General features: G+C 39.1%; 1 protein-coding gene across 2 annotated transcripts; it reads right to left on the bottom strand.

Moving 5' to 3' along the window:
• Window positions 1-5,343: 5,343 nt before the first annotated feature.
• Window positions 5,344-23,631, bottom strand: avpr2aa (arginine vasopressin receptor 2a, duplicate a). 2 transcript variants are annotated; one of them, XM_028452034.1, is made up of 7 exons: window positions 23,283-23,631; window positions 22,419-22,587; window positions 15,375-15,754; window positions 13,648-13,893; window positions 13,297-13,443; window positions 10,879-11,425; window positions 5,344-8,907 (listed from the first exon to the last, which is right to left on the bottom strand). In XM_028452034.1, exons 3-7 carry the CDS (start codon window positions 15,750-15,752, stop codon window positions 8,711-8,713), a joined length of 1,515 nt encoding a protein of 504 aa, XP_028307835.1. In that variant the 5' UTR covers window positions 15,753-15,754; window positions 22,419-22,587; window positions 23,283-23,631; the 3' UTR covers window positions 5,344-8,710. The 2 variants fall into 2 exon arrangements, with proteins under 2 accessions (XP_028307835.1, XP_028307834.1); XM_028452033.1 differs by having other exon boundaries at window positions 22,419-22,491.
• Window positions 23,632-25,597: the final 1,966 nt, after the last annotated feature.

Here is a 25,597-nt window from a genome sequence, read left to right as displayed (position 1 = left end):
CACGTCTCATCTGGTATTCCGATGTTTGCCTGTTTGTAATCGACAGTAGCACACAGTGACTTATTACACACAGGACTAAATGTCTTTAACGGACTAGCTATTAAGGCGAATATATTGTGAGATAGACATTAATTTACAATGACAATAACTGCATCCACCATAAAGTCCCTTATGATGAATTGGGACATTGGCTTTGATCAATTAATGTGTTTTTTTTTAAAGTTTGAAATGTTAAGTTCCAGCTAAAACAATTTATTTTCTCTAAGATTATTGATAGAATCTACACTGATTGACTCTGCATTTGTGTGTTTTTTTTTAGCAGCTGCAGTCAAAGCCAAACAACCAAATTATGTTCATTTGGGTCCCATTAAAATAGGCTGCTTATAAGAATTAGTCTAGGCTTGGGCAGCACTCATTTGCTGTGACTGTTCTTGTTATTTATGAGGGAAGTGGTTTAAGGAAGCAGGATGCAACCAAAGGGTCACAGGTTCAACTCCACAGTGGGTCATTGAGCCCTGCAGTCCTTAACCTTAACTGCTCCCCAATGCTCCTCAGGGAGGGGTTAAAACAGAAAACCAGCTTAGTCTATGTACCTGTATTATATAGACGACAATAAAGGTGATCCATCACCTGTTTATCCAATCCTAACAAATATTAAACAATATGATTAAGCAGAACTTCAACTGTACCTCGTCTCTTCCTGCTAATGTATATTGTTTTATTGTATAAAGTATAACTTATTATGACATAATAAATGCATACATCTAATAGTGATCACTTTATAACAGTGTTGTCAATGGAATATCTGTGTGGCAGCCTGTGGTTCACTATTAATATGAACACAGATTTTAAAAGTTGTCCCCTGAGTTAGACTGGTGTAATAACTGGGTTTATACTGTGTTTTATAAAAGAAAAGTCCAACATGACAGATATTATTTTTGACCAGCAATCCACGACCCACCCAGTACAGGTGGGACCCACTGGTTGAGAATCGCTGTCCTTTCTGCTGGCCTGGCTGCATCTGCGGGCCCGGGGCAGTTCCTGGGTTTGCGGTAACGGTTTTTGCACATATAGTGGTATATGATGCACTGGCACGCCTTGGGATGTGGGATAAAACTCATACTGGGCTTAATTTTAGACACGTTAATCCTAAATACCTGCTTTAGATACAACCACTCACTCATTCCCCCTGTCCACAGCCACCACCATTATAGCTAAGCTTCACACTTGTCACTATACTGGCTTGATTACACAACATAATAAGCACAATATATTCTACAACTTCACATCTCACCCTCACTGTAAAACAATCTATTCTTCCCCACCCTTTCTATTTCCTACCTTGAGTCTCTCCTCCCTGCTCCCTTTCCCCTCCCCTCCCCCTCCCCCTCCACTTAGGTGTAACACTGCTCTCCCTTTTTATATCCTCCCTATAATAAAAGATTTCTTACCCTTCCTTAGGGAGGGCTGGTGATGGTCACAATTAAGCAATAAAATAAATCAATTTATTTTATTGCAATAACAAAACATGCATTGCTGTCTCATAATGATTGCACTTCTTGTAGTGATGAATCCTTTGAAGATTTTATCAGGTCTGCATAAAGCAGTAGTTCCCAACCTTTGGGTCATGGACCAATTTTGATATTACACATTTAGAAAATAATGATGTTAGTTGTTGCACAAAGTGACAACTGACAAAATGCACCAGCGCAGATATTTTTTGTACTGCATTTTATTTGAACTATATATTTGAGAAAGGGAAAGTGGTGTAGAGTAATAAAACATTTTAAAAATACATTTTTAATTAGTATTTTTTCAATTACTAGACATTTCAGGTGACTCCATATATGGTCACGACGCCAAAGATGAAAAATACTAGAGAAATATAAACCCAGCCATAATTCACAGCATAGGTGAGATCATAAAGCTACATGTCCTTTGATATATATGGAAGATGATTATTCGTACTAAATAGTAAAATGGAAGGGAAAAAAACAGGACTGGACAAAAAAAGTAAAGACCGAAAAAAAAAAAAAAAAAAAAATGGAAGCCACATTCCTGCCAGTAAAAAAACCTAAACAAAAAACAAAAAAGGAAGTAAAATAATAATAATAAAAAATGTAAGTCATAATTATGAGATAATATCTCATAATTTTAACTTTGATATTTTAATTATTGTTATTATCTCAAATGTATCTCATAAATATGAGTTAAGATTTTTTTTAATTATTATTATTTTACTTTTCCGAGTTTGCTCATTATTACTGGCGGGAATGGGCTTTCTAAATTTGAAAAAAAAAATTTTTATTTTTTTGGTCTTAACTTATTTTTCTAGTTCTAAATAAACCAAAACTAAAAAAAAAAATTAAAAATCAAAAGTTAAAAAAAAAATTATGACCAAAAAAATTCACAGTAATATAAAAATTAATAAAAATCATAAAATTAATAACCTTGTACATTATCAGGCTCATCGCATTGTGCAGGCGCTTCTGCGCATGCGTAATATAGACCCACAGATAGCAACACGTCAATGAACACCTGATTCAATCAGCACTGACTGTCCGTCCTAGAGTAGAGCAGTAAACAAATGCTGAGCATCCTGTAAGGTATGTTTAATTAAATGTTTTCTTGTTGTTTTTAAAGTATTCCAAGGCTGCCATATCACAATTTGCACGGATATGATGCATTTTAGTCTGAAGAGAAGCATGACTGTCCCGCTGGACACATTGAAACATGCTAATAAAAAGCAACATTAGCTAGAGCTAACAGAGAAAGTCAACATGAGGTTTAAACACGTTAAAAAACCTCATGTTGACTTTCTCTGTCAGGGGACCTTAAAGTCCAGTTCTATCGGTCCAACACACGGTGGCAGCACTGTGCTATGTTTAAAGCGTTAGCATGAATTTCTGCAGCTAAAACAACATGGACACATGACACGTGTTTTCCTCATTCGACCTACACTTAAATAATGTGTTTTGAACTTTTTAACATCTACTGGAATCACATTTCTAACTTTAATGGGGCCAGTTGAGGAGTTTGTTCAATACTAAAACGTGTCCTTTCTGTTTATGTCATCACTTGCTGCTGCTTTTGCTTTTTTTCCGCCACACTCGTAACACAACATTAACCCCTTGTTCCCATGAGGGTAGTGTAAACTCTGTTCATGTGTAATGTGATCGCCTCACATAAATAAAGTGCAGTGTATAGGAAGCCAAGGAGTTTATTTCTCAGATGACTACAAATCTCATGCACACAAAACACGTGTGGTATAAACACACCATAGCTTTTGTTTGATACCAGGGACATGAGAAGTGGTAGTAACTCAGGAAAGACAGGAGCTGGAGGGGATGGAGGTACTCCAGGAGTCGGCTATCAGAGTGTGGGAAGGAGTGGATGGAAAGATTAAAAAAACAAAACAAAGGAATGAGCAAACAAATGGTAGGGACACAAGAGTCATCTTCTGTTTGTTGTTTGTTGGAGTTCACAGTGTGTATCTCCAAGTTAAAAATGACTAAAGCTGAAAGGAATAGCAGGAGATGGATGTTTTTAAACGATGGAAGTTACTATTTACTCCGGAGATGGGAAACTCTATCACGGCGGGGGCCACAAATGTGATCAACATCCATGTCAGCATTTAGAATAATGACCAATCAGAACATTAATAAAGGGCTTTTGATGTTTTGTCAGTGTTTAGTCATTTTGTATGTTTTTGTTATTTTTTTTTTGTGTGTGTGTGTCTTCATGTTGTAATTGTGTTTTTCTGTCATTTAATGCATTTTTTATTTTTTGTCAATTTGTGAGTTTTTGAGGTCACTTTCTGTATTTTTGTTGTCATTTTTAAAAACAGTTTGTGTCTCTTTGGAGTTAATGTGGTGGTGTTTTGTGTGTTTTTGTCATCATTTTGTTTAAGTCATTGTTGTCTGTCTTTGTTGTCATTTTATGTTTTATGAGTCATTTTTTGGAATTTTTGTGTACTTTGTGCATTTTGCTGCTGATTTTTGTGTTTGGGTTATTTTATGTATTATGTTAGGCTTCATATTCCTTCTAACTTCTTGTATTACTTCCTTTGGGGGCTGCTAAAAACTAGACTGAGGGCCACATTTGCCCCCCGAGCCGCTCATTGCCCACGTCTGATTAATCTATCCAAGTGTGATAGTTTTCCTATATTCTTATTTTATTTGTTTTACCCTCCAAATATAACTCAATTTAATCCCAAAGCTTTAACCCTGCAGTTTATTTTCAAGTACCTGCAATAATATTTTTGATTTCTGTCTATTATTCAAAGAGAAGACATCTCGCTGTAAGAAATTATGTTGGAAGAACATGGGAGCGTGTGTGTATGTGTGATGTGAGGCACAGAAAAGTCACTTTGACAGAGGTGTGTAAAACCAGCTCCAGAGGCAGACATGGATGGGATTAGCGGGATTCAGCAATGTGGAAACTGGCGTCACACAAATGATTTTCACATGAAGTCACAGTCTTCCATCGTTGCTTCAAGCTCTGTTTTTCCTGCTGGTTCTTCCCAATTTTTGTGAAGCCTAGCAAAGTCAATAAACTGTAAGGCTAATGCAATAATCAGTAAAGCGACTGCATCGCTTTGCACCGGCTTCCACTTCCTTCACTACAATAACAGTTATTGTTCTGGTTGTTTCACGGTGCTGCATGTACAGTGAGGCGTGTCAGATGTGTAGATGTTTCATCTGAAAGTTGGACAGTGCGTGCAGTGAATGACCTCCATTATCACACTCATCTAATCTTTACTGCTTGATAAGATAAAAGATCAACCATACGTCAAATATATATATGTAATTCTGATGTTTCCTGTGACCCTATGACATTAACGTCATTGTTTTCATGACAAGGTCAAACGTCTTAAAACGTACGTGCAAAGCTTAATGTGGGCACAGCCCTTAATGTAAACAGGAGCCAGCACACTAAAAAAACTTTTCATGATGCATTAATCTTGTGAAAGCCTATTTGAAAGTTCCCATAAGTTGACAGGACCTTTCACATGTTAGTTTTCATAATGAAGGAAAACACTTTTGGGGTCTGTTTAGGCTTTGCTTAAGTGATGAAAACAAGGGAATCGATCACAAAATCCCTACGGACAAAGTCCCAGGCCCTAATGCTTAACCTTTCCTTATTTGTAATTAAATATCAGTTATATTAGCCCAACTTTCAGATACGGCTTGGGATTTTGTCCTGTCATCAAAACAGAGTTTTGCTCAAAGTGATAAAAAATTAGTTTTTATTAATTCTTAGACACGATGAATTGGCGCGGCCCTCGGTCTAACTTTGCGCTGCTCCCACAGTAAACATACAAAATGATAGAATACGCAAAAATGCACAAAATGACTTTACAAAACACACAAACATGACTTGTAAAAACTCAAAATAATGACAGCAAAATTACACAGAAATACAGAATAACGTGCAAAAAGCCAACGAAAATACACAGTGACTCCACAAATCATACAAAATTACCAGAAAATACACAAAAGGACAACAGAAATACACAAAATTACTCCAAACATCTACAAAAATACTCAATACAACAACAAAAACACAAACCCTTTGTACTTTCTTGTATTGACGCTCAAATTGTAATTTTTTCCAAATGCAGACATGAACTTTGATAAAATGGCTTTTGAATCATAACATTTTTGTAGCCCAATCAGGGATAAAAGTATAAGAAATAAAATCTGTTTTAGACTGATCCCTTTGTATGAGCCCCTTTTTAAAATTACGTTATCAATAAAAATGTTTAGCCTATTTATTTTCAGCTGAAATCTCAAGGAGGTTTCTAAAGCCAAAAGCATGGTTTTATTCAGCATCAAAGGAGCTTTAATTCCTTATTATGGGATCGTAAAGCTGTGGAACGCTCCATAAAAGCAAACACTGTCCAGTGTGTGTAAGATGGTGAGGGTAGGTTATTCCTCCTGATGTCTTGGAATGAATTTGGAAGCCATTATCGAGTAGGATACGGAGTCTTCTTCAGTTTAGCGATGCAGACGCATTGCTCAGTATGGTAAAGCTGCAGGTCTGATTTATACCGGCTATGGTCAAGGTTGTGCATGCTCTGTCATTCACCACATGCGCTGGTCACACAGCACTTCTGTCCTTAGATTGATTTAAATGCCACAGTTGCACATTTCCATGCCCTTGTGACATCCGAGCCGAGAGGTCTTTTATTTCCTTTTTTACACAAACTTACTCACAGGCCTCACAGGAAACACTTGCTTTTATATAATGAAGACGTAACCTTGAGGTTTCTCATCAACCCTGCTCGAGTATGGAAGCCAGAGAGAAGTATGACATTGATCAGCGCCACACTGACATAACCTCCTATACACACAAATAAAGCCAGGAGGAGGAAAAAAAATAAAAGCTGAAACCTATCGAATGGGTAATCAATCAAAAGCTCTGACAAGGGAGGGATGATGACTGTTCTTTCTACAGGAAACAAGAGTAGGGCAAAGGAACGATTTCTGAAATGATGCAACCATTTATAGTAGACGTTTAGAAAGGAGAGTGCCAGTAAAGTGTCCCATAAAAGTATAGAGTAAATATACATCCATTATTCAGATATTTAATGCACACTTATGGCTATCCATAGTACAATGCACAGTCTAAGTGTGTTTGGCCGTCTCCCTCCGCTTGACCTTTTCTAGCACAGAAAAACCATCCCCTGACCCCTGTACTTCCTTGCAGGAAGAGGAAAATACATGAACTTCCCAAAAGCTTTTGGGAGAAGTTCATCTATTTCCTGACATAACAAAGTAAGACACAGGGCGCTGTTGCCGTAGCCTTTCATTTGGCAGGCAATCAAAGAAGAAGCTTGTGTCTGGGGAGAAAAAGGCACAGTTGCTTGTTGAAAGCACAAATATCACAGCCTCACAGGGGAAGAGGCGAGGCTTCTCCGCCCAAACCCAGAGACACACTCTTGAGACACCTTGAAAGCATCCCACTATCGCCCCGGAGACCCACACCAGCACAGCTCTGTCAAGTAAAGATGATGTCGTGAACTTGGTCAATGTCAGCAAACAGGCTTTAAAAACAACAATATATTGAGGATAATATCGACTCATTGTATAGTTTGATCAAACAAAACCAATTCTAACTTTGTTTTATACACACACTGATATCATATCTACAGTATGTACAGTACAATAGCATATATCGTATTTTGTTTTACACAAACACAAAACAATGCAACCTACAATTCTTGGTCTAATATGCAGTTGTGGGGCTAAATGTGACTCTTCATTCAGCAACAGAAGCAATATATAAAACTGTACCTAAAAACCTGTAACAGAAAAGGTTTTCACCTGGTGTGTGTGTGTTTCTTTGTACAACAATAAATAGAAATAATGTAATATAAAATGTGCTGCTCTCCTGGTGGCTCTGGCATTAACATAGCTGACATCATCGGAGGAATAAATGTGTGAGCGAAGTTGATGCCAAAATCATTGGCAGCTATTTTTTATTTTTACATGGAATATTTTAACTGTAGGTGTGGGATTTATATTGTCATGATGTACTAAAGATCTAAAGATACCTTTTGCTGCCTAAAGTAAGTCTTTGGTTTTACCGTCTCCTGGTTTTCAATTACAGATCTTGGACTGTTATAGTTGACAGCAAACATTCCACTATTCCTGTGTCATGAAGTCATATATATATATATATATATATAATGTGCCTCACATTTACAATAAATATACTCTTTACAATGTTCACTGCTGTACATGGAATGATATTTGGTTCTGGTTTGTTTCCACCCTGTTGTCGTGTTATAGTCTCGTGACAGGAAGGTTGTTTTCTTTACTTCTTTTGTGTTTGTACAAAATACAATCATATAATTGTTTCCTTATTAGCCATTGCAGTGCATGTTGTTCATGAATGTCACGCAGACCCAAAGTCCAACTGTATTTGCATTGAACCCACAGATCCAGTCCAGTTCCTCTCCAGGGCTGAATCTGTCCTCATGAGTGAGACTCCAACTTACTAACAAATTGCTCTTATTCAGTGGAACGGGATTCCTTCTGTGCGAATATGAATTTGGCCTCTAGCATTCATCTCTAATCCACTTTCTTTGATATATTAAAGTTAGTTCACATTATTGGATTTTAGCAACAGCCTTCCCAGGACCTCCTCCTGTGGCTGTAACATCCATGACATCCTTTGTCTGTTCCCAGCCTGACTCCAGTCACTCTATGCTTCACTGTCTGCACTGGTTTTCTCTTATCCTTTATTTCATTCTCTTTCACTCCGTCTCCAGCTGAGTGCATGAGCAGTGCCTTGAGTTTAGGAGCATTATCAATACATTAATGCATTGAAGCAACTCCTGCATATCTATTGCTTTGAGGTCTGGAATTACTGCACACAGTTCAGTTTGATGGCAAATGAGGTGAACATCTCTTTTCTTTCAAGACTGTTTTTGCAGCAGACATACTTTAGAATAGCAACATATCATTGATGTTGACTTTAGTGTCAACTCCCTTGATGTTGGGATGGAGAGAACTGGTGAGGACAAAGTCAAAAAAACACACTGACAGCTATCTTTTGCTGCTGTAAACATCTGGCGGAGGTCACCCCCGTCTGCTCTGAGTCTGTAAAACAGGAGGTGATGACTGCGCATCTGTGCATCATAACACACGCAACCGCAAGTGCAACCGTATACGCAATCCGGTTTTTGTCACGTTGTCCTCGGTCAGTACAGGCTGTCCTTGGTGGAGGTGTGTGTGGTGGTGGAGTCGTCGGGTAGGGAACCCCGACGGCTGGATCGTGATCGACAGTGGAGCAGGTTCAGCAGTTCTTTGGACACGCTGCTGGAGAACGCAGTGTAGATCCATGGGTTGGTGCATGAGTTCAGGCTGGCCAGCAGCATTAGGATTGTGAAGGCTACTCCTGCAGAGGAAACGCCCACATAAGCACACACACAGAGACAATGAGGAAACAGAATAATACACGGGCAGCCTGTGCAACAGAAAATTATACCCTTTGCATTGTTCACCTCCCTGAAAACATAAATACATGTAGCTGTTTAGTTCGTGGACTAAACAGCTCCTCTCATTTCCTTCATAAATTACAACAAAACTATAAATATTTCACTAGAACAAAACCCTGCAGGCTTCCTTTTTTAATCATTTTTTAACATCTGATATGAGCTTTATGTAACAAAAAAAACATGCATGGGTGCAGCCAATGAGCACGTAAGTAATAGACAAACTATTTTCAGGTCACAAGGCTGTTGGCCTGTGTGCGTGCAAACTTTGCATGGCCACATACTTTGTGCGTGCTTTTACGTGTGGGTGTGTTTGTAGACGTGTGTGTTGTGTGTTTTCCCATGTTGTGAAGTTTGTTTGAGAGCTGTCGGATCTATGGTGGTTGAAGAAATGTCCACATTATCCTGGGGATACAGTAAGAGAAGAAAGGACACCCACTCTGTGTGCTATCAGACACTAATTAAAGCGACATTAGTCAACATTGCTTTCCACAGTGGAGTGTAGAGAGGCCAGAGGTTTAATCTTTGTGGTTGAGGGTTCAGAGTATTTTTTATTTTTTTTTAACTTGTATTTATTTCACTCAACTGTTGTGTAATCTAAGGTGAATCATGGACCTTAAAATAATGAGTTAGTGAGTTTGGACTCATTTTCCTGAATACCTGCTTTGATTACATGTTGTTAGGAAGCAGACCCAATCATTTAACTTTTGCCTTTTTTTGGAGCACAAAAGCTATACTGCACATGAAAGGCAATGAAGTGGATTCACATGCACAAAGGTGTTTTTGTTTGCTAAAGAAGCATAGGGAAGGATTTGTGAAAAATTAAACATTAATTTGAAGTCTTTTAGTGCTAATGGGTGATGAAGCGTTCAAAACCGAAGAGCACACGCACACATAGCTCCCTATTGCCTTGAACAGACTTTGTGAAGCGTTTTGTACTGTAATTACGGGGCCAAATTTCCCACACAGTCCTGTAGACTTGATGTCAAATGACACTTCCGCTATGCCGGAAATAAAGAAGTATAAGAAGAAGTAGGCTTGGAGGTTGGAAGAAGACAAGCACAGTGGATCAAAATACCGTTTGGTTCCGCGGAGGTAGGTAGGGGCACGCAGAGGCACGCGGGGAGGTCTAGCAGTAAGCAGTCACGTGAAGGGCGAGTAAATAAAAAAAAAAAAACGTTTCACAGTATCAATGTCGTCACTCCTGAGACTTTCCAACCGTGGATGCAGACATACACTCCTCTACACAGCACAGGTTAAACCAAAAGGCTGACTAACTGACAAGAACTTCAACTTCAGACCAAGAACTCGCCACAACACTGAAAACGAACAAACGCCTCCGTCTGTCAGTCGCGGACTGATAAAGGCTCCCAATCACTGATCCGCCGCTGGTGCGTACAGACGCACACACTAGGGCCACACACACAGGTAACGGACAAGAGACGGAACTGCACACATGGAGACAAGCAGCAATGGACAGGCAGACACACAGACCAAAAACGAACTGGGAGACACAAACCAGCAGGAAGACATGCACATACAGCAATGTTGACAGATGAGGAAACACAGAAAGATCAGGATTCACACACACCACAGTGATCAGGCATCCACACCAGATCGCTGGTCACTCAGACACCTAAACTTAAAGAAAAAGACAGGCAGCTGACTGAAAAACACGAATGGAGGCACCATGACAATCAGCTGTGCTTCTGTAAAGAGTTCACGCGGCCGAGCCGGCTTGGCTGATGACGGCCGTCGTGTCACTGTGGAGTTTTATTTATTGATCCTGCCCTATGCTCCTTTAAGTTGTGGAAGTTAATGTTACTTTAGAAAATAAATCAAATGTATCAAATCACTTAAATCTTGATGATGACCTTGGTCTGGAGGGTTTGGGTCCCACGCTGCCCACAGTTGGACTATGAAGAAAGGTGACCAGCAGATTGTGTAGACCAGCACGATGACCAGCGTCATTCTCACTGTCTTGGACATGGCTTTTGTGATGCCCGGAGGGGGTGGAGTGGATGGCCGCCGAGGAGGTGCGTAGTCCAAAGAGCAGCGTGGAGAAGTATTATAGAGCTCCTGGCATACGGAGCTGCTCCGCACTTGCTGCGGTGTTGGCGAAGTCGATCTTAATGCCGTTACATGTTCACCACAGCAATTGTTATATTGAATGGAAGATGATACGTAATCGTAACTCTCTCCCACTTGGCTTTGAGGGTTGTTATTTGCACCCTTGAGGATATGTCCTCTTCCGTCCCTCGCCCCTCCAATGGACACCTTTCGTCCCCGCTCCCTCGCCCGCTCGTCCTCCTTTTTAAAACTATGGAAGCGAAAGAGGATCTCGCTCTTCTTCAGCTCAGCCATCACAATCCTCTCTGACTTTAGGTAGATGTTATTGTGGATTTCACGGAAGATTCTTATCTAAAGAAAAATGGGACATTTTCAGTTATAAATACAATTCAGTAACAATAGATACACAAAGATTGAGGATACACTGATTAAATTAATAGCTGACTTGACCTTGATACTGTTGCAGAGAACCACGAAGTGTGTTTTAATCTTCAGTCATAAACCAATCTCAGACAAAATATGGCCTCATTTAATATTTCTAATCTTAATACAGTGTTTGTGAAGCAATTACATTTTATTACAGTAAAAAAATTGAAAAGGATAAAACGTTGCAGTCAGGAAATTATGAATGATCCTTGCTTGTAGCTATTCTATTAGGTTAAAGGCTTGTAACAAGCCATTTTTACTGACAATACAAATCTTAAGAGCTCAGTTTTATTAAAGCCTTGCTACTGCATATAATTTTAAGTTGATTAAGCTTAGATCATTTTATTATGTCCCAAATTACAATGCAGCAATCCTGTTGACTATGGCAAAAATAAGATTGCCACAAACAAAAGCAGCTCGAATATTTAAAAGCTGATACAGTAAAATCTCTGCAAGAGAGGCATCCCTAAATAAAGACAGTTCAGGCATCTGTGTTCCTGAACAGATGCACGTTTTAAGGCTTGAATAAGCCTTCAGTTTTCGGTCTGTGTGTTGTGGGCTACTCTTGTCAAATGACTTTTAGAAAACCCTTTAAATGACCCTTCACAGTTTTGGAATCCGCCTATCTTCAATGGTGCCCAACTTTCCAGTGTGTCAAGTTTTTTTCAGCAGAGTTGAGGTTTGGCCGTCATTTTTAAATATTGTTTATATATTGACAATTGATAGCTATCTGATAAGCAAGTTAATTTACAGGTTAACAGTGAGTCACCAGTTAATGTTGTGATTGTGATCGAATGTTTTCTGTGTTCAACCCCAAAAGTGTCAACCCATGAGTTAACTCATGGGTTTCATATATGAAGCAATACTTTAGACTCTCTATGAATGATAGTAAAATAATCTCTAAGGGTGGGAAAATATATTATGCAACAAGATATCGCAATATCAAATTGTCACAAGATATGGTACAAGTGGTAATACAAAATTGTGAGGGGAGACCCAAGCTTTTCCATCCCAAAGGTCTCAGTTGGTGCCAGAAGTTGTAGATGTGCTAATACTGTTGAAGTATTCCATATCCTAAATTTGCACAGATAGGAATATTTTTTTTAAGAATGTCATGATGATGCCATGATTCGGTTTTAAGTTTAGGCTGGCGTGAGTTGTCAGTCTGTTTTTGCAGAATGGCACTTTTTGTACTTTAAATATTATTATTAAATATAAATTATTTAAATAATTTGAAAATGTCATACCCACAGTAAATATGTCCAGAGTTAATCAAATAAAAGCATGGTTATTTTTATTACTCTTTTTTCCTTTCCAAAAATATTGTCCCATATCGTTGTCATGAGCCCAGTATCGTATATTTTATTGTCTTGTATATTGTCCCACCCTAAAAGCTTATTCCTTTGCTTTGTAAATTGAAACACAATATTGAAAAAAGTTTAGAGTTTCTATGTTTGGCTGCAACATGGCACATTTCTCCTGCTGGCAGAAGGATCTCAAGAGTGGCCAACTTTCTCAGCAGTGGACCTCAGAGTGACATTTTAATTAGGGGAAATAGCTAGACCCCTGGAATATCTTTCCTGAAATAGCGCTGGACTGAATGGTGACAGCCCAGAATGCATATCTGCCATGGGATGCTACATAACACCAACCTCATTGGCCCCAAGGGTTATCAAACAAAGGCTGCCAAATAAACCCAAATCGTGCCACCCGCCTCATTATTAGTTGATATTGCTTGAGGTGTATTACGGTGCTTTTAGCTGCCTTTGTTTCTGCAGCCAGTACAACCATCTTACCTGACAGATGGTGATGATGAGAGCTGGCAAGAGAAAGACAGCCACAGTCATCCAAGTGACGTAGGCCTTCAACCCCCACGACTCTGCAAAATGACCCCAGCACTCGAACTCTCCAGGAGCCATTTCAGAGCGAGAGAAGATGAACACCTGACAGACATGACAGAAGGAGAGCAGTGAGGCCTGCTTCACTTTTTATTACCTTAACATGGCCCTCACCACCTAGAGACTCTTGAGTTTCACTCCGAAAAAGCTTGAGTTTTAGGAGTGAAATCAGTGTGTGAGTACATGCTGTGTTTTCCTTATGTCATGGTGACATGAATATTTTACTGGTGTAAATTTATCTTTGCCTACCTGTGGTATGCTGAGGACTAGTGCCAGGGCCCAGGCAACCATGACTGGGGTGTTCCAGCGGGACATCGCCCCCCCACGATAGGCTTGTAACGGGCAGCAGATGGCATGGTGTCTGTCTACCGTCATAGCAACTATCATATAGGAGGACGCAAACATCCCCACAATCTGCAAATACTTGATAGACCTGCAGAGCAAGTCCGGTCCCTGGAACCGCTCGGTAATGTCCCATATTAGCTGAGGAAGAACCTGGATAAATAGATTAAGGAAACCACAGTTATTTATTTGAAAGTAAATCAGAACATGAATCTTCTTTCTGCAGGAATAAAAGGAGAAACCCTAACAGACAAATCTAATAAGAAGAGTATTCCCTCGAGTATTGAATGGGTCACCCCAAACTGTCAGAGGTTATCTCTCTGTCTCACAGCCTGTCAGTTTATTCAAAAACACATCACTTTGTCTAAACTAGAAAACTAAAAACCATGTTAACTGCTTAAAAAAAAAAAAAACAGCACCAGTAACTTGAAGAAATGCTTGGACTGGTGCCACGCTAACACTAAGTTGACAGAGATGCAGGCGCGGCGAAGAGAAAGAGAGCAAAAGACGAAAGTGCGGAAACGAGTCAGACGAAGCAGCATAAATTAAGTTTCTCTCGGTGTGCCGTGCTACTTGAACCAAGAGAAGTGAGGAGACTGGTGGCAGAGTATGTGGTGGAGGATTTGCAGCCTCTGTCAACAGTGGAATCGCCGGCATTATTATTACAAACAGCGACATAACGCTGATACTGGTAGAGCTTAAAGTATTCTGGCACCATGCCATATGGCTGAGACTGAGACTCATACAGATCAGATTCCTGCTCTTAAATGTGCGGTGTAGAATTTTTTGGTTTAGAAGTGATTTTTGTAGAGACATTCACAGTAGAAATGCCACTAGCTTGCAGCTAAAAACAAAAGCACAGCTGACCGGAGCCGCCACCGCTGTCATCAATTTGACTGGTGGTCATGTTATCTCGTGACTGGTTTGTATTGAGCACACATAAAATAGTGTTAGAATTTTACTGGTCACCATGTTGGCAGCAGTAAAAAACAGCGCATTATACTATTGTGTTTCATATGAATAGGCTTAGACTTTAAATATTTACAACATCTTTATCATATCTTACCAGACTTTAACTTTATCTGCTTTTGTGATTCTGATGATCATTGTTACTTCTTGCGCCATGAGCCGTCACTGTGTCTATTATAGTAAGTTGTTAGTCATTATGCTATACCATATCACCCTCCACTGGATATATAATCAGCTGCAATAAACTATATTTTAGCATTTTAGAATGCTAGTCATACTTCTGTGGTTATTTTGTTGAAAATAACTCAAAAGTAGTGTAAGTCATTACAGTTCAGAGACAGTAATATTGTAATGTAACTAATTACTTTTAAGTGACAGTAACTACTAATATGTAATGTATTACATTTTGAAAGTAACTTGCCCAACACTGTTAATAATACATTCAGAGTAAATGCCAGACTCCTGGAGTGTGGATTGGGTATGAATTATAGATATGGTAACTATAACTATAGTAAGGTTATTTTTAACTCATTTCATTATTTATATTGTGATGAAAGGATTTCATGCATAATCATTTAGCCAGAAACATAAAATACAGGTAATTAGTGACAGTGATGGGTAAATAAAGAATTATTTGCATTCTGTCATGAAACTCACTAACTGACCTGAAAAAGTGCCACCACTAGGTCAGCCACACAGAGGTTGACCATAAACACATGCATTGGTGCATTGTGCTTCCTTCTCCTCAGGAGCACCCACAGCACAAAGCCATTCCCCAGAGTGGTCAGAGCCAGCACCACCCCGAGAACTGCCATCTCAGCTCGAGCCAGGCCCAGATCCCTCTCCCTGGGCTGGGTCGTGGAGCGAGGCGTAGTGTTGGAAGCATTCTCTGCAAATATCCCAAACAAGGATGCTCCACTGTGGGAGGTGTTGAATGAGTGCAGGTCAGTGACAGAGGAGGAAGTGAAGTTTCTTGGTCCTGTGGCACCAAGAGAGAAGAGACCTATGCCATCCCAGTCTGTTTCCACACTGATACTTTCCATTCCTGAAAAAAACACAGGGTGTTCCAGAGAAGTCAGTAAAATGTAGAACTATAACAATCTGCAAATGATGGTGCTGCATCATAGGACTCATACAAATTATAACAAAGAGCTGACTTGTTTGAATAAACAGTTTCCTCAGTATCATGAAGATAATTTTTATTTCACAAATGGGTCTCAGTGTTGTTTTTCTGCTACAGTTGAAAATATGACCAAAAACACTTTTGTTTAGGATTGCTCTGCTGACTGAATAGGGGACTAATCATGGTTAGCAACTCATCCACAGCTGCACTTTATAGGACTACAACCATTATCTCTTGTGCAACTTTGCCAATTTGACTGAGTGTAATGAGAACCAGAACCATCACGCCAAGTGAATGGAAACATTTGCATGGCGTGTTTATTGGGTCGGTGCTTTATGCTCATTTTCAATCATTAATGCAGTCTGTCTGTCTGCCCATCTTTCAACGATTCCCATTCTGTCCTGTCCAGTACGGTATGTTTTCTTTCTCATACTTTGTCAAGAGTGATTTGACAGTTTTCTTTCAATCCCATCACTCTCCTCCGCACCCATAATCATTCTCATCCCATGCTTACGCTTTAATTCCAGCCCCCCTCCACCCCCCAACCCTGTTTTTGTTCCCCTCTCTCGTACTTTCTCTCATACATCCCGGCATTCTTTTCTCTTCACCCCAGTCAATGAAATTTGTGTTTATTTGCCTTTGCTTATAAATAAATGGCTAAAAAGAACACAAGGTTGATAGACGAGATGACAAAGTAAGTAACAGAGGGCCATGGGATGCTGGTCCAGCCTTGGTCAAATAAACTGGAAGTCTGTTAGGGGAAAAGAAGAAAGTTAAAAGAGAAGTGATAGAGGCATCATAGAGAAAAAACAGGCCTGAAAAGGTAGAGGAACGATAAGATAATGTATCCAAATACAGCAGTGCACCATTAGTTATCATACAGTGTTCACTGATTGAAACCGTATTTAAGTATTATTTTTGATGCATGTGCAAGAAGTGTTTTAGATATGTACAAGTGCTGTGCTGAATTGGTTCTTGGAAAGTTTCCATCTCTATAAATAGACTGAAAATGATGGTGGTAGCTTTGAGTAACCAAATGGGACCAACAGTACAGCTCGTTGTGGCCTGATGACCAATATGTCTGTGAGGTGTTTGCAGTGCGATGAGACAGCTGCTTTGGCCGTTGCCTTTGCCAGAGGAAGGCGGAAACACATGTGCTGGACTACACTGTTCAACTAGTGAAAGAAGGATCGTTTCTTAGAAAACCAACACCCACCCCTGTTCTAGATTGAATCCCTACAGCAGCAGCAGCAGCGAACCCAGCACTACCTCACTTGGCTCAAATCAATTTTAAGATGCTCCTCTGGATCTGCATTTAATTTAGAAAGATTTTTTTTTTTTATCATCCCCAGCTATTGGGTTACTTTGGATCAAAGTACAGTAAGTATTATTGCCTCAAATTATGTGTTTATTATGTTTCCTTTTAATCAGAACACAATGAAGCCCTTTTCCTGGTGAAGAATCCTCAGGCCTGTCATTGTTGGGACCTCATGAGCCTTGTGCCCCTCTCTATAATCAGCGCCCTCTTCATGAGAGGACTCATTGTGTGGTCGGTTCCTTCAGGCCCTCCCTTTTCATGTGACTAATTTCTGAAGTAAAATTCTTTTGTTGTGTATGCCTCAGGTCAGATCAGCTGTAATGACCTGAAGGCAGGTGCTATAATACCTATGAAAGGAATTCAGATCATGGCAACGCTCCACTAACAAACAACATTCCTCTTCCAGTAAAACAGAAAAAGATATCATGCTGATATTTTTATCTTAGACATCCATTAATTATAGTATACAATGGATCATTTGGTCCTAACTGACAAATTGGTCATTCTGAAATTCAAATGATACTTAAACTCCTTTCAAGGCTTTATTGCGCTTCATTTTCTTAGAAATCAAAGGCTCATGTTTCTTGATGTCTAAAGAAAAAAAAAAAACCTTATATTATTTATTCCTTTCACTCTGAGAGGAAATTTCCTGACCTGAAGCAACACTTAAGTATATATTATGTCCAGTTGTTTCCTGGATGCAGTTCAATGCATCTCAAACGTATCTCATCATTTCCATCTGTCTGCCTGGCTTAAAGTGAAGAAACATGTATTCCATCTTTTCATCGGTGCTACAGCATACAATCTCTCTCTCATTAATGATGAAGATGGATCCCCGTGTGTTTCCCCTCTGTTTGAATGTCCTCCTCGTGCTATGCGTTGAACTCAGTGCTCGTTGTGCCTCCGGTGTGACACAAACAGGTAGTTAAAAAGCACAAAATAAACCCTTACAGCTACCATCACACCTTTCAACAACTCAGTCTTCCTTTCCTGCTGCTCATACATGTTACGGTCATTTCCTTCGACAAAGTACGTCATGTCGTAGCTATGCCCAGATCAGAAAATACAATCTGTTTCTGACATTGTCCTCTTTACACACTTTAAAGTATGCCAGATACCTTGCCAAAATATTACTCATTAGTACCACACAACCAGATGTGGGGAACATTGTCGACATAGTGATAGGGTGCTAAAACAACACCATACATACATATCTTATGATGTTTTAAAAAATAAATAGACTCATAAAATGAGGTGATTATAAATCAAGTCTGCTAAATCTACAACTTCATAATAATCCCTGTAAATGACAAAGATTGTGGTTTGATTCAAATGCGTTAAAGTTGTTTTTCTTAACCTGTTTTTGGTAATGTTGGGTAAATATTCCGTTACAATAGCCACTGATTGTCAGGGTCAGTTTGGTTTTGTTTGTGTTAAGCCCTTGGGGTCCTCTTTTAGTTTTACCTATTTAGTTAGTTGTAGTTCGTTTACTTATATTCAGTTTTTTAGTTGTTTTCATTCTTGCAGCTGGGTGCACAAAACAGGAATACCTGATGAAGATAACCAGCTTATCTGGAAACTAAGAAACGTTAGAGAGGAGTAAAATCTGCTTGAGAAGACTGATTAATAAACTGGTGAAGGAAATCCGCGCAGACCTGCCTCTGCCAATAAGACATTTTGTAGAATACCATGCTCTGACTAACCAATGGGATGATGAATGTGAGTAAGCGTTTCCTAGCCTTATTATCACCCTGTAAGTGTGTGAGTGGCAGGAGCGGGAGGGACAACTTCTTCCTCTCCAGACTCCTTGCTTAAACAGCTTGGAATTGGTGAGAAAGAGTGTTGTTTCCAATACAGTATTTTGCAAAATAAAAGCAATATTTCTAGTTTCGACAAAGTATAATTGCGCTTTCAACGTGTTTCCATTAGGGGTGTGACGATATACTAGGCTCACGAGATGAGGCGAGATTTTAAGAAAACTACAATGACAAAATATATGACTAGACCAACAGACTTTTATTTAACCGAGTTGCATATGGATTTTGAAATGTTTTATTATAACTCTTCATTTCCATGATGTAAGCATGAGCTTTTAATAAAAACCTTCCTTCCACAAATTTAAACTAAAATGTATAAAAGTTCAAATAAAATAATATATGTATTTATTTTTTTGAAATGCAAACAATATGTGCATGCAAAACCAAAGTTCTACTCTGTCAATACAGAGTACAGATAGTGCAAACAGAGCCTGATATCGTGAACAACATGCTGCAACTTCTTCTTTTCCTTCTCCTGCTTTAGGTTCTGGCAAGCCAGACGTCAATAAAAATAAAAAGATTTAAAAAAATAAAATAAAATCTCGTGAGACAGATTTTTAACGCAACAAGAAAGAAATGTTGTTGAGTTTAATCTCACACCCCTAGTTTCAACTGAAGGTTGTTTAGGGCAGGAGCCTAATAAATCCTCTGAAATCTCATCCCACGAGACTTGTTGTTTGCTGACTAATGTGACAGTATTAGTTTTTAAGTATTATGCTAGGAAATTTTTCGGCCTCCTTTTCTTCCAACATGTTCTGCACCGTGTTTTCACTCAGAGAAGTGGTCATGTGACCAGGTATGTCACGTTCTGTGATGTGTAATTGCGGAAAATGTGTTTCCAAAGCGCTTTTGCGATACATTTCAATATCGAAATGTCGGAAATACCTACTCATGAAACCTTAAAAACGTTTTAGCGATGTTTTTTGAAATTCAGGTGTGGTATTGTGCTATTTAAATTTTGCGCAGTTCCAAGTGTAATGGAAACGCAGCTAAAGTGTCAAACCTACCGTCACTGGCAGGGCTTAGGGAGTCGAAGTTGACTGATTTTATTCGAGACCAGGCTGTTCCCCAAAAAGGCTACTGGGGAGCTCTGTACAATTTCTCAATTGTTAAAAAAGGCGGCAGACATCCAATGGGGGATTATAAATGGAGTGATAGCCACAAACTGGTACAGAGCTCACCTTGATCAGAGCTAGGGGAAATGTTCTCATTTTTGTTTACAAACTGAAACCTTAGAACACCTGTTTTGCCAAATGTCCCTGGTTGACAGCAATATTTGTTTTACTAAAAGACTGGTTTGAGAGCCTTGGGGAACGTTTCTCCCTCGACTTGTTCATTTGAGAGCAAAATATAAGGTAACAAAGAAAGTCACTGAAAAACGTACCACTTTGCTAATGCTGTAAATGTAGCCATTTGGAAAACAAGGAAAAACAAGGCTTTGTGTAGAGGCAGTTCAGAAACCGTTCCAGTTTAAATGGATTACTTTAATCAATAATAATGGTTGAACATGGTTCCTACAGAATGGTGGGAGATGTACATACTTTGTTAGGTTTAAGCAGTGCAGGGAGTTTTATGCTCCACAGGCAAAGCTGAGGAGGTTTGAATTCATTTTTGATATCACAAATTGTCTGATAATGTTAGTTCTCTTCTCTCTAAATACAATTTCTTTTACTTTTTCTCACTTACGTCAAGGGCTAAGCTTAACCAGATTTGAGAATCACCAAACTATTTTAATACATTAATAAAAACAAAGGCTTGGAATTACATTGGGTGTGATTTTCCGTTAGAGAACAGTCAACCAACTACATCTGTAGCCACAGCTGCTCTGGGTCACTCTGACCGCAGCAAGGCTGACATTTTGTTCAAACATTTTCTCTGTCTCAGTGGAACTCAAACGACCAAATTAAGAAAAAAGTGACTTTAAAACCTAAATTTCATGACTTCCTCTCCCAGTCTCCAAATTAATTTTCTGGCCTGGTTTGACCAATGTTGATGAAAGGCGGTGCCTCTGTTATTTTCGATTCATGTTGCTTTTTTCCCCCTCTCACCTGTTATTTATTCAGTCTCGCATGTTTACCCACAAGCTCACATTCTTCTGAATGCACCCTCCACCCTCTGTCATCAAGCCGCTCAGGAAGCTGCCAACGATAAGCTAATTATCGTTTGATTTTAATCATTATTAACACTAATTGGGTTTGTCAAGTGGAATTAATTGCCTTGGCACACTTTTCAAAGTGAAATAAGAGACAAATATTAACACTGTGTGTTTTTGGAGTTTAGCCTCTCATTATTTGCGCATGAGTTGATGATTTGTTACACAATGAAGACCTGAATGAGTCATGTGGCGATCCAGACAAGGCTTGTCGCATTTCATCTGCATGATGAAACGAACATGGCCACACATTCATCTCAATTACAGTATATTAAAACAGCCATACAGTTGAAGCAAAGGTTTACCATCTGAAGGATTCAGTAACACGTGGAGCCTTTGTATCTATTAAACCACTTCAGTTAGAGGAGACACCGGCTGTACTCTTTACAATTAAAATTCATGGATTTCTAATTTATCATGTATTGTCATGCAAGTTTAGGTCTGTACCCCTAACCTGCAGCCCACATGAGCCCGCTCCTCATGCTGTTGAGCCTAAACAACTTATTAAGCCTTCTGCAAATGGAACCACTTGAGTTTTGTTCAATCAAATATTTTGGTGACTCACGAGTGTTGAAAAAGGTCCATGTTTCCCTGTTATCACCGATACAGCCTGCATGTTCATAAGACCATGCACTGTTTTTCTTGTCATGTATCATTGACTAGCATTTCCCCAATAAACATGTGCGCCATGCAAAACAGAAGCTTTGGCCCATCACACAGCTGATGTGGATTAACAGTAAACTGCTCCGTCAACGTGACATTATATACGTCGTGAAGATGTTGTGATTCGTGTGTAAAACAAAGACAATGAAATCATTACCTGTTTGAAACACAACACCCACCGAGAATATAACTGCAATAATAATGTGCCATTTCCAAATAGGAGATATCAAGTTTATTATATATTATCAATCAATCAAGCTGCTATTGTTATGCCTCTTCATTTAATAGACCTAATACTCGGGTGAGGAATTAAGTCAGCAGCTGTTTCCCAGTAGAAAGACTAGATTTTACAGGCAGCGTCTTGTGATCATTGCTATAGGTTTTCAGGCAAAAGTTGACTTTATTAGACTTTTAAAAGTCAAGGCAGTTGATTAATGGGCTTTGAAGGCACTTTGTGCTTACCATACACACACGTCCAGCCTCGGCCAACAAATCTGCACTTTATCATCAGAAAACAGGTTTTTTTCTCTGAAAATATGGGCAGGACATACGTATATATACATACATACATACACACACGCGCGATACAAAACCAACAGAAAACGCATAAAGCCAGGTGCCCCTGTTACCTCTTACCTTGTTGTCAGTTCATGGTCAGCTTTCTCACGTGTGGCCTTTTCTCTCTAGTTTGCTTTGTGCTTGTCCCCGACTGTGAGGTAGAAGCATAAAGAGCTTTCATTATAGTCCATTAGCATCACATGGAAGAGCAGATCACATTAGGATGTTGACAGTCCCCTTGAGCTTTCTTTAATCCATGGAAAAAATGCATCAATTAGGCTCTGTCATTCCAAAAAAAAAAAAAAAAAATGGGTGGAGGTATTCACCTTAAATATCGTATACACTTTTTACATTTGAGGATTTGAGAACAGTGAAATACAAATTTATTATTTATGACTGTGCTGTTTGTAAGGAAACAAATCTAATCAAGTGTGACCTTTAATCGTGGCCGCTAAAGGTCATGTACAGGTGTAAAACGTTTTATGACTCCATGTGGAACACATTAGGAACACATCTCAGCATACACATTCAATAGAAGTTTTCTCAGCCATTGGATCTAAAGCAAATGTACTGTTCTCAAGCTTTTTTAAAAAAGTGTTTTGATTTATCTTTCAATGGGTATTTGATTTAATTCAATTAGGAATCTGGAGAAAATGCAACATTTACAGTGAAACTCATGAACTATCAGACAATAATCACAGCTCCAGATAAATAACTTGTTTTCTAAATGATAACAAACTGATCTTTGATTATATCTTTTGAGCACATGCACATGTTTGATGGACACAGATATGTGGAGCACTGACCCACATTGGCCAATAATAATAATGCAAAGCAGCATGCAATCTCAGCGTAAAATTAAACTGATTAAAAGTATTGTTGTCTGTAGTGGAAGTATAACATGAATAATTTGTGATCAAATATCTAATAAACTATACTTACTCGTGAGCTTTTTTGAGGGGTGCAATTGTATCACATAAAGCAAATAATTACACGAAACATTAACTTATCCACAGATTAGCAAGCTCCTGAACGAAAAGCAGGAAAATGACACCAATGGATCTTCATCCCAGCCAAGTTTTTGTTTTTTTGTTGGGGGGACAGTGTTTCAGAAAAAAAAATGCTCCAGTAGATCCTTTGTTTGTTGCTTGAATGTAATGTCCCCGCTGGTGTTAGAGCTATCCGTTCACTAGACATGTGTCCTGGTTCTTTTGCGTCACATTATTCCATTGCAAAGTGCTTTGCCTCTGACACCAGCAGCAGAAATGAATTTGAGCTCCGTCTGCTGCTACCTCCCTCCTCCCCAACTATCTCCTCCTCCCGGGTCAACCAGCCTGTCCTCTGGGGATGAGGGTGGAGCTTGCAGCCAGGAGTGGAGGGAGGATGTTATACATACCTATGAAGTGTAGGGAGAGTGAAACTGGTCAGTGAGTGGAATAAATAGGGAATATTGGGTTTATATGTACATGTATTAGCATGGAGTGCAGTGAGAACAAACTGGTTATGTGTAAATAAGTCAGCAACTGTGTGAACAAGTGTGGAAAGGTTAATTGCTTGTTTAGCTCAGATTGTGTTTTTATAAGTAGTCAGGATTCTGACACCTGACTAGGAATGCCAATCAGCTGAGTCAGCCAAACGAACAGCAGGTCACACCCTTGCTACACACTTGCCACACACACACCCAACAAAATCATCTGTATATTTTAACCTGTTATATCAAACAGAAGTTCTGCTGATTGCCTTTGATGGTTCCTTTGAAGTTTATTCAGACAAGGTTCTTCAGGAAATTATTATCTCCCGACGTTCAAAAAGAAAACAAAATGAATCTAGCTGGAACTATTACGTGAACGTCAAGTGAAACTTAAAAGGAACCATCAGAGGCGATCAGCAGAACATGCTCCTTGCCTTGGTTGCCAACTGTCGTAAAACTACACAGAAGAAGAAGAAGATCAGCACAACTCCTCTGATGAAGACTGGCAGTTGACAGTCGAAACATGTCGGGAGATAAGAATTTCCTGAAAAACATTGTCCGAATAAACAAAACCTCAACTTAACATACTGTTTAAAAAAAAAGACAAAATGAATCTTGCTGGAACTGTTACATCAAACCATTGTGCTTTGGACTACATCTGCCAAAAATACAATTTCTAGGATCACTGTCGCAATTAACACATTGTCAGTAGGCTACAACTAATCTCGCTTACGCCGGTTTAAACCCAGCTTGAGTATTGCAAGTCTTACAAATTTGCTTCCACGTATTACTCTTATTTTGAAAGAAAATGTATTTAAAATGGTAGACACACTTATTTACACAAGTAAACAAGAAACTAGGCTGCAATGTGTGGTGAGTTGACATCCCAATAATCCACCAATCGTTTACTGGCTTACTGATCTTTTGAAAAGAATTGGTCTGTCCTAGTTGAACTGTAATGTGATTAGCTCAGAAGCAACAACTGAGCTAAATAATTTATCGATTAAATTAATTTCTTCAAGAAAGTTATTAGACGAAAAAATACCATGGCCATAAATTATAAATTATAATTGTTAGGAGGGGATTTATGGCTGTTTTGAATGTACAAAAATCTGCTTGAGTGGAACTGACCCAATTAAATCTAAAACGAGAAAGAGGGTGTTGTTTAAATACCTCCTCTGAGATCTGGTGTGACTTTCTCCCTCGTGATACAGCAACCTTCAAGCTCTCACTGATTTGCCAGTAATAAAACATTGACTTCTGTTCCTCTGAATCGTTTCCCTTTAAACAAACTTGACGCTTTTCTTCTTTAAGTATAGAAAAATGCAGAGAACCTTCCCAGACCTCAAACAAATGGACCTCAATAAGGCATCCACATTAGACAGAAAGAATTCAGGATGCAACGGTCCAGCAGAGTTATTTGAAAAGATACCAAGAACAGTCTCTCAATCTCATTCACTTTTCAGTCCAAAGGATTTTGCTGAATCCCGGCCACAAACATGGTTACAATCAGCTTTGACAGGAGAGGATTTACTGCCCTCTTGCATGGATAAAAAGTCTGATCTGGCTGTTTGTTGTCCCGTAAGGTAACGTGAACCCGCTTAAGCAATTGTTTAGGAAGAGATCAGAGCTGGGAGAGAATAGCTGGTCTGACAAAGCCAGTTGTAAGAAGTCAGGAAACATCTGAGGAAATGATCAACTGTCAGCTTCCCCACAAATAACAGAGACAGACAGAGAACTTTAGCTTCATCTTGAGGAGATCCATAATAACAAGTAAATCTCTATG

Source organism: Gouania willdenowi, chromosome 7 (assembly GCF_900634775.1).
Source record: "Gouania willdenowi chromosome 7, fGouWil2.1, whole genome shotgun sequence".
Lineage (NCBI taxonomy): Eukaryota > Metazoa > Chordata > Actinopteri > Blenniiformes > Gobiesocidae > Gouania > Gouania willdenowi.
Note: the sequence above shows the minus strand (reverse complement) of the source record. Positions and strands in the feature narration are given on the sequence as shown.

Coding starts and splice junctions, on each gene's coding strand:
- avpr2aa (XM_028452034.1), bottom strand. CDS start 15,752: ATGGAAAGTATCAGTGTGGAAACAGACTGGGATGGCATAGGTCTCTTC. Junction 11,426..13,296: donor TCATCATCACCATCTGTCAG/GTAAGATGGTTG, acceptor ATTTTTCTTTAG/ATAAGAATCTTCCGTGAAAT. Junction 8,908..10,878: donor CCCAAACCCTCCAGACCAAG/GTCATCATCAAG, acceptor TTTCCTCTGCAG/GAGTAGCCTTCACAATCCTA.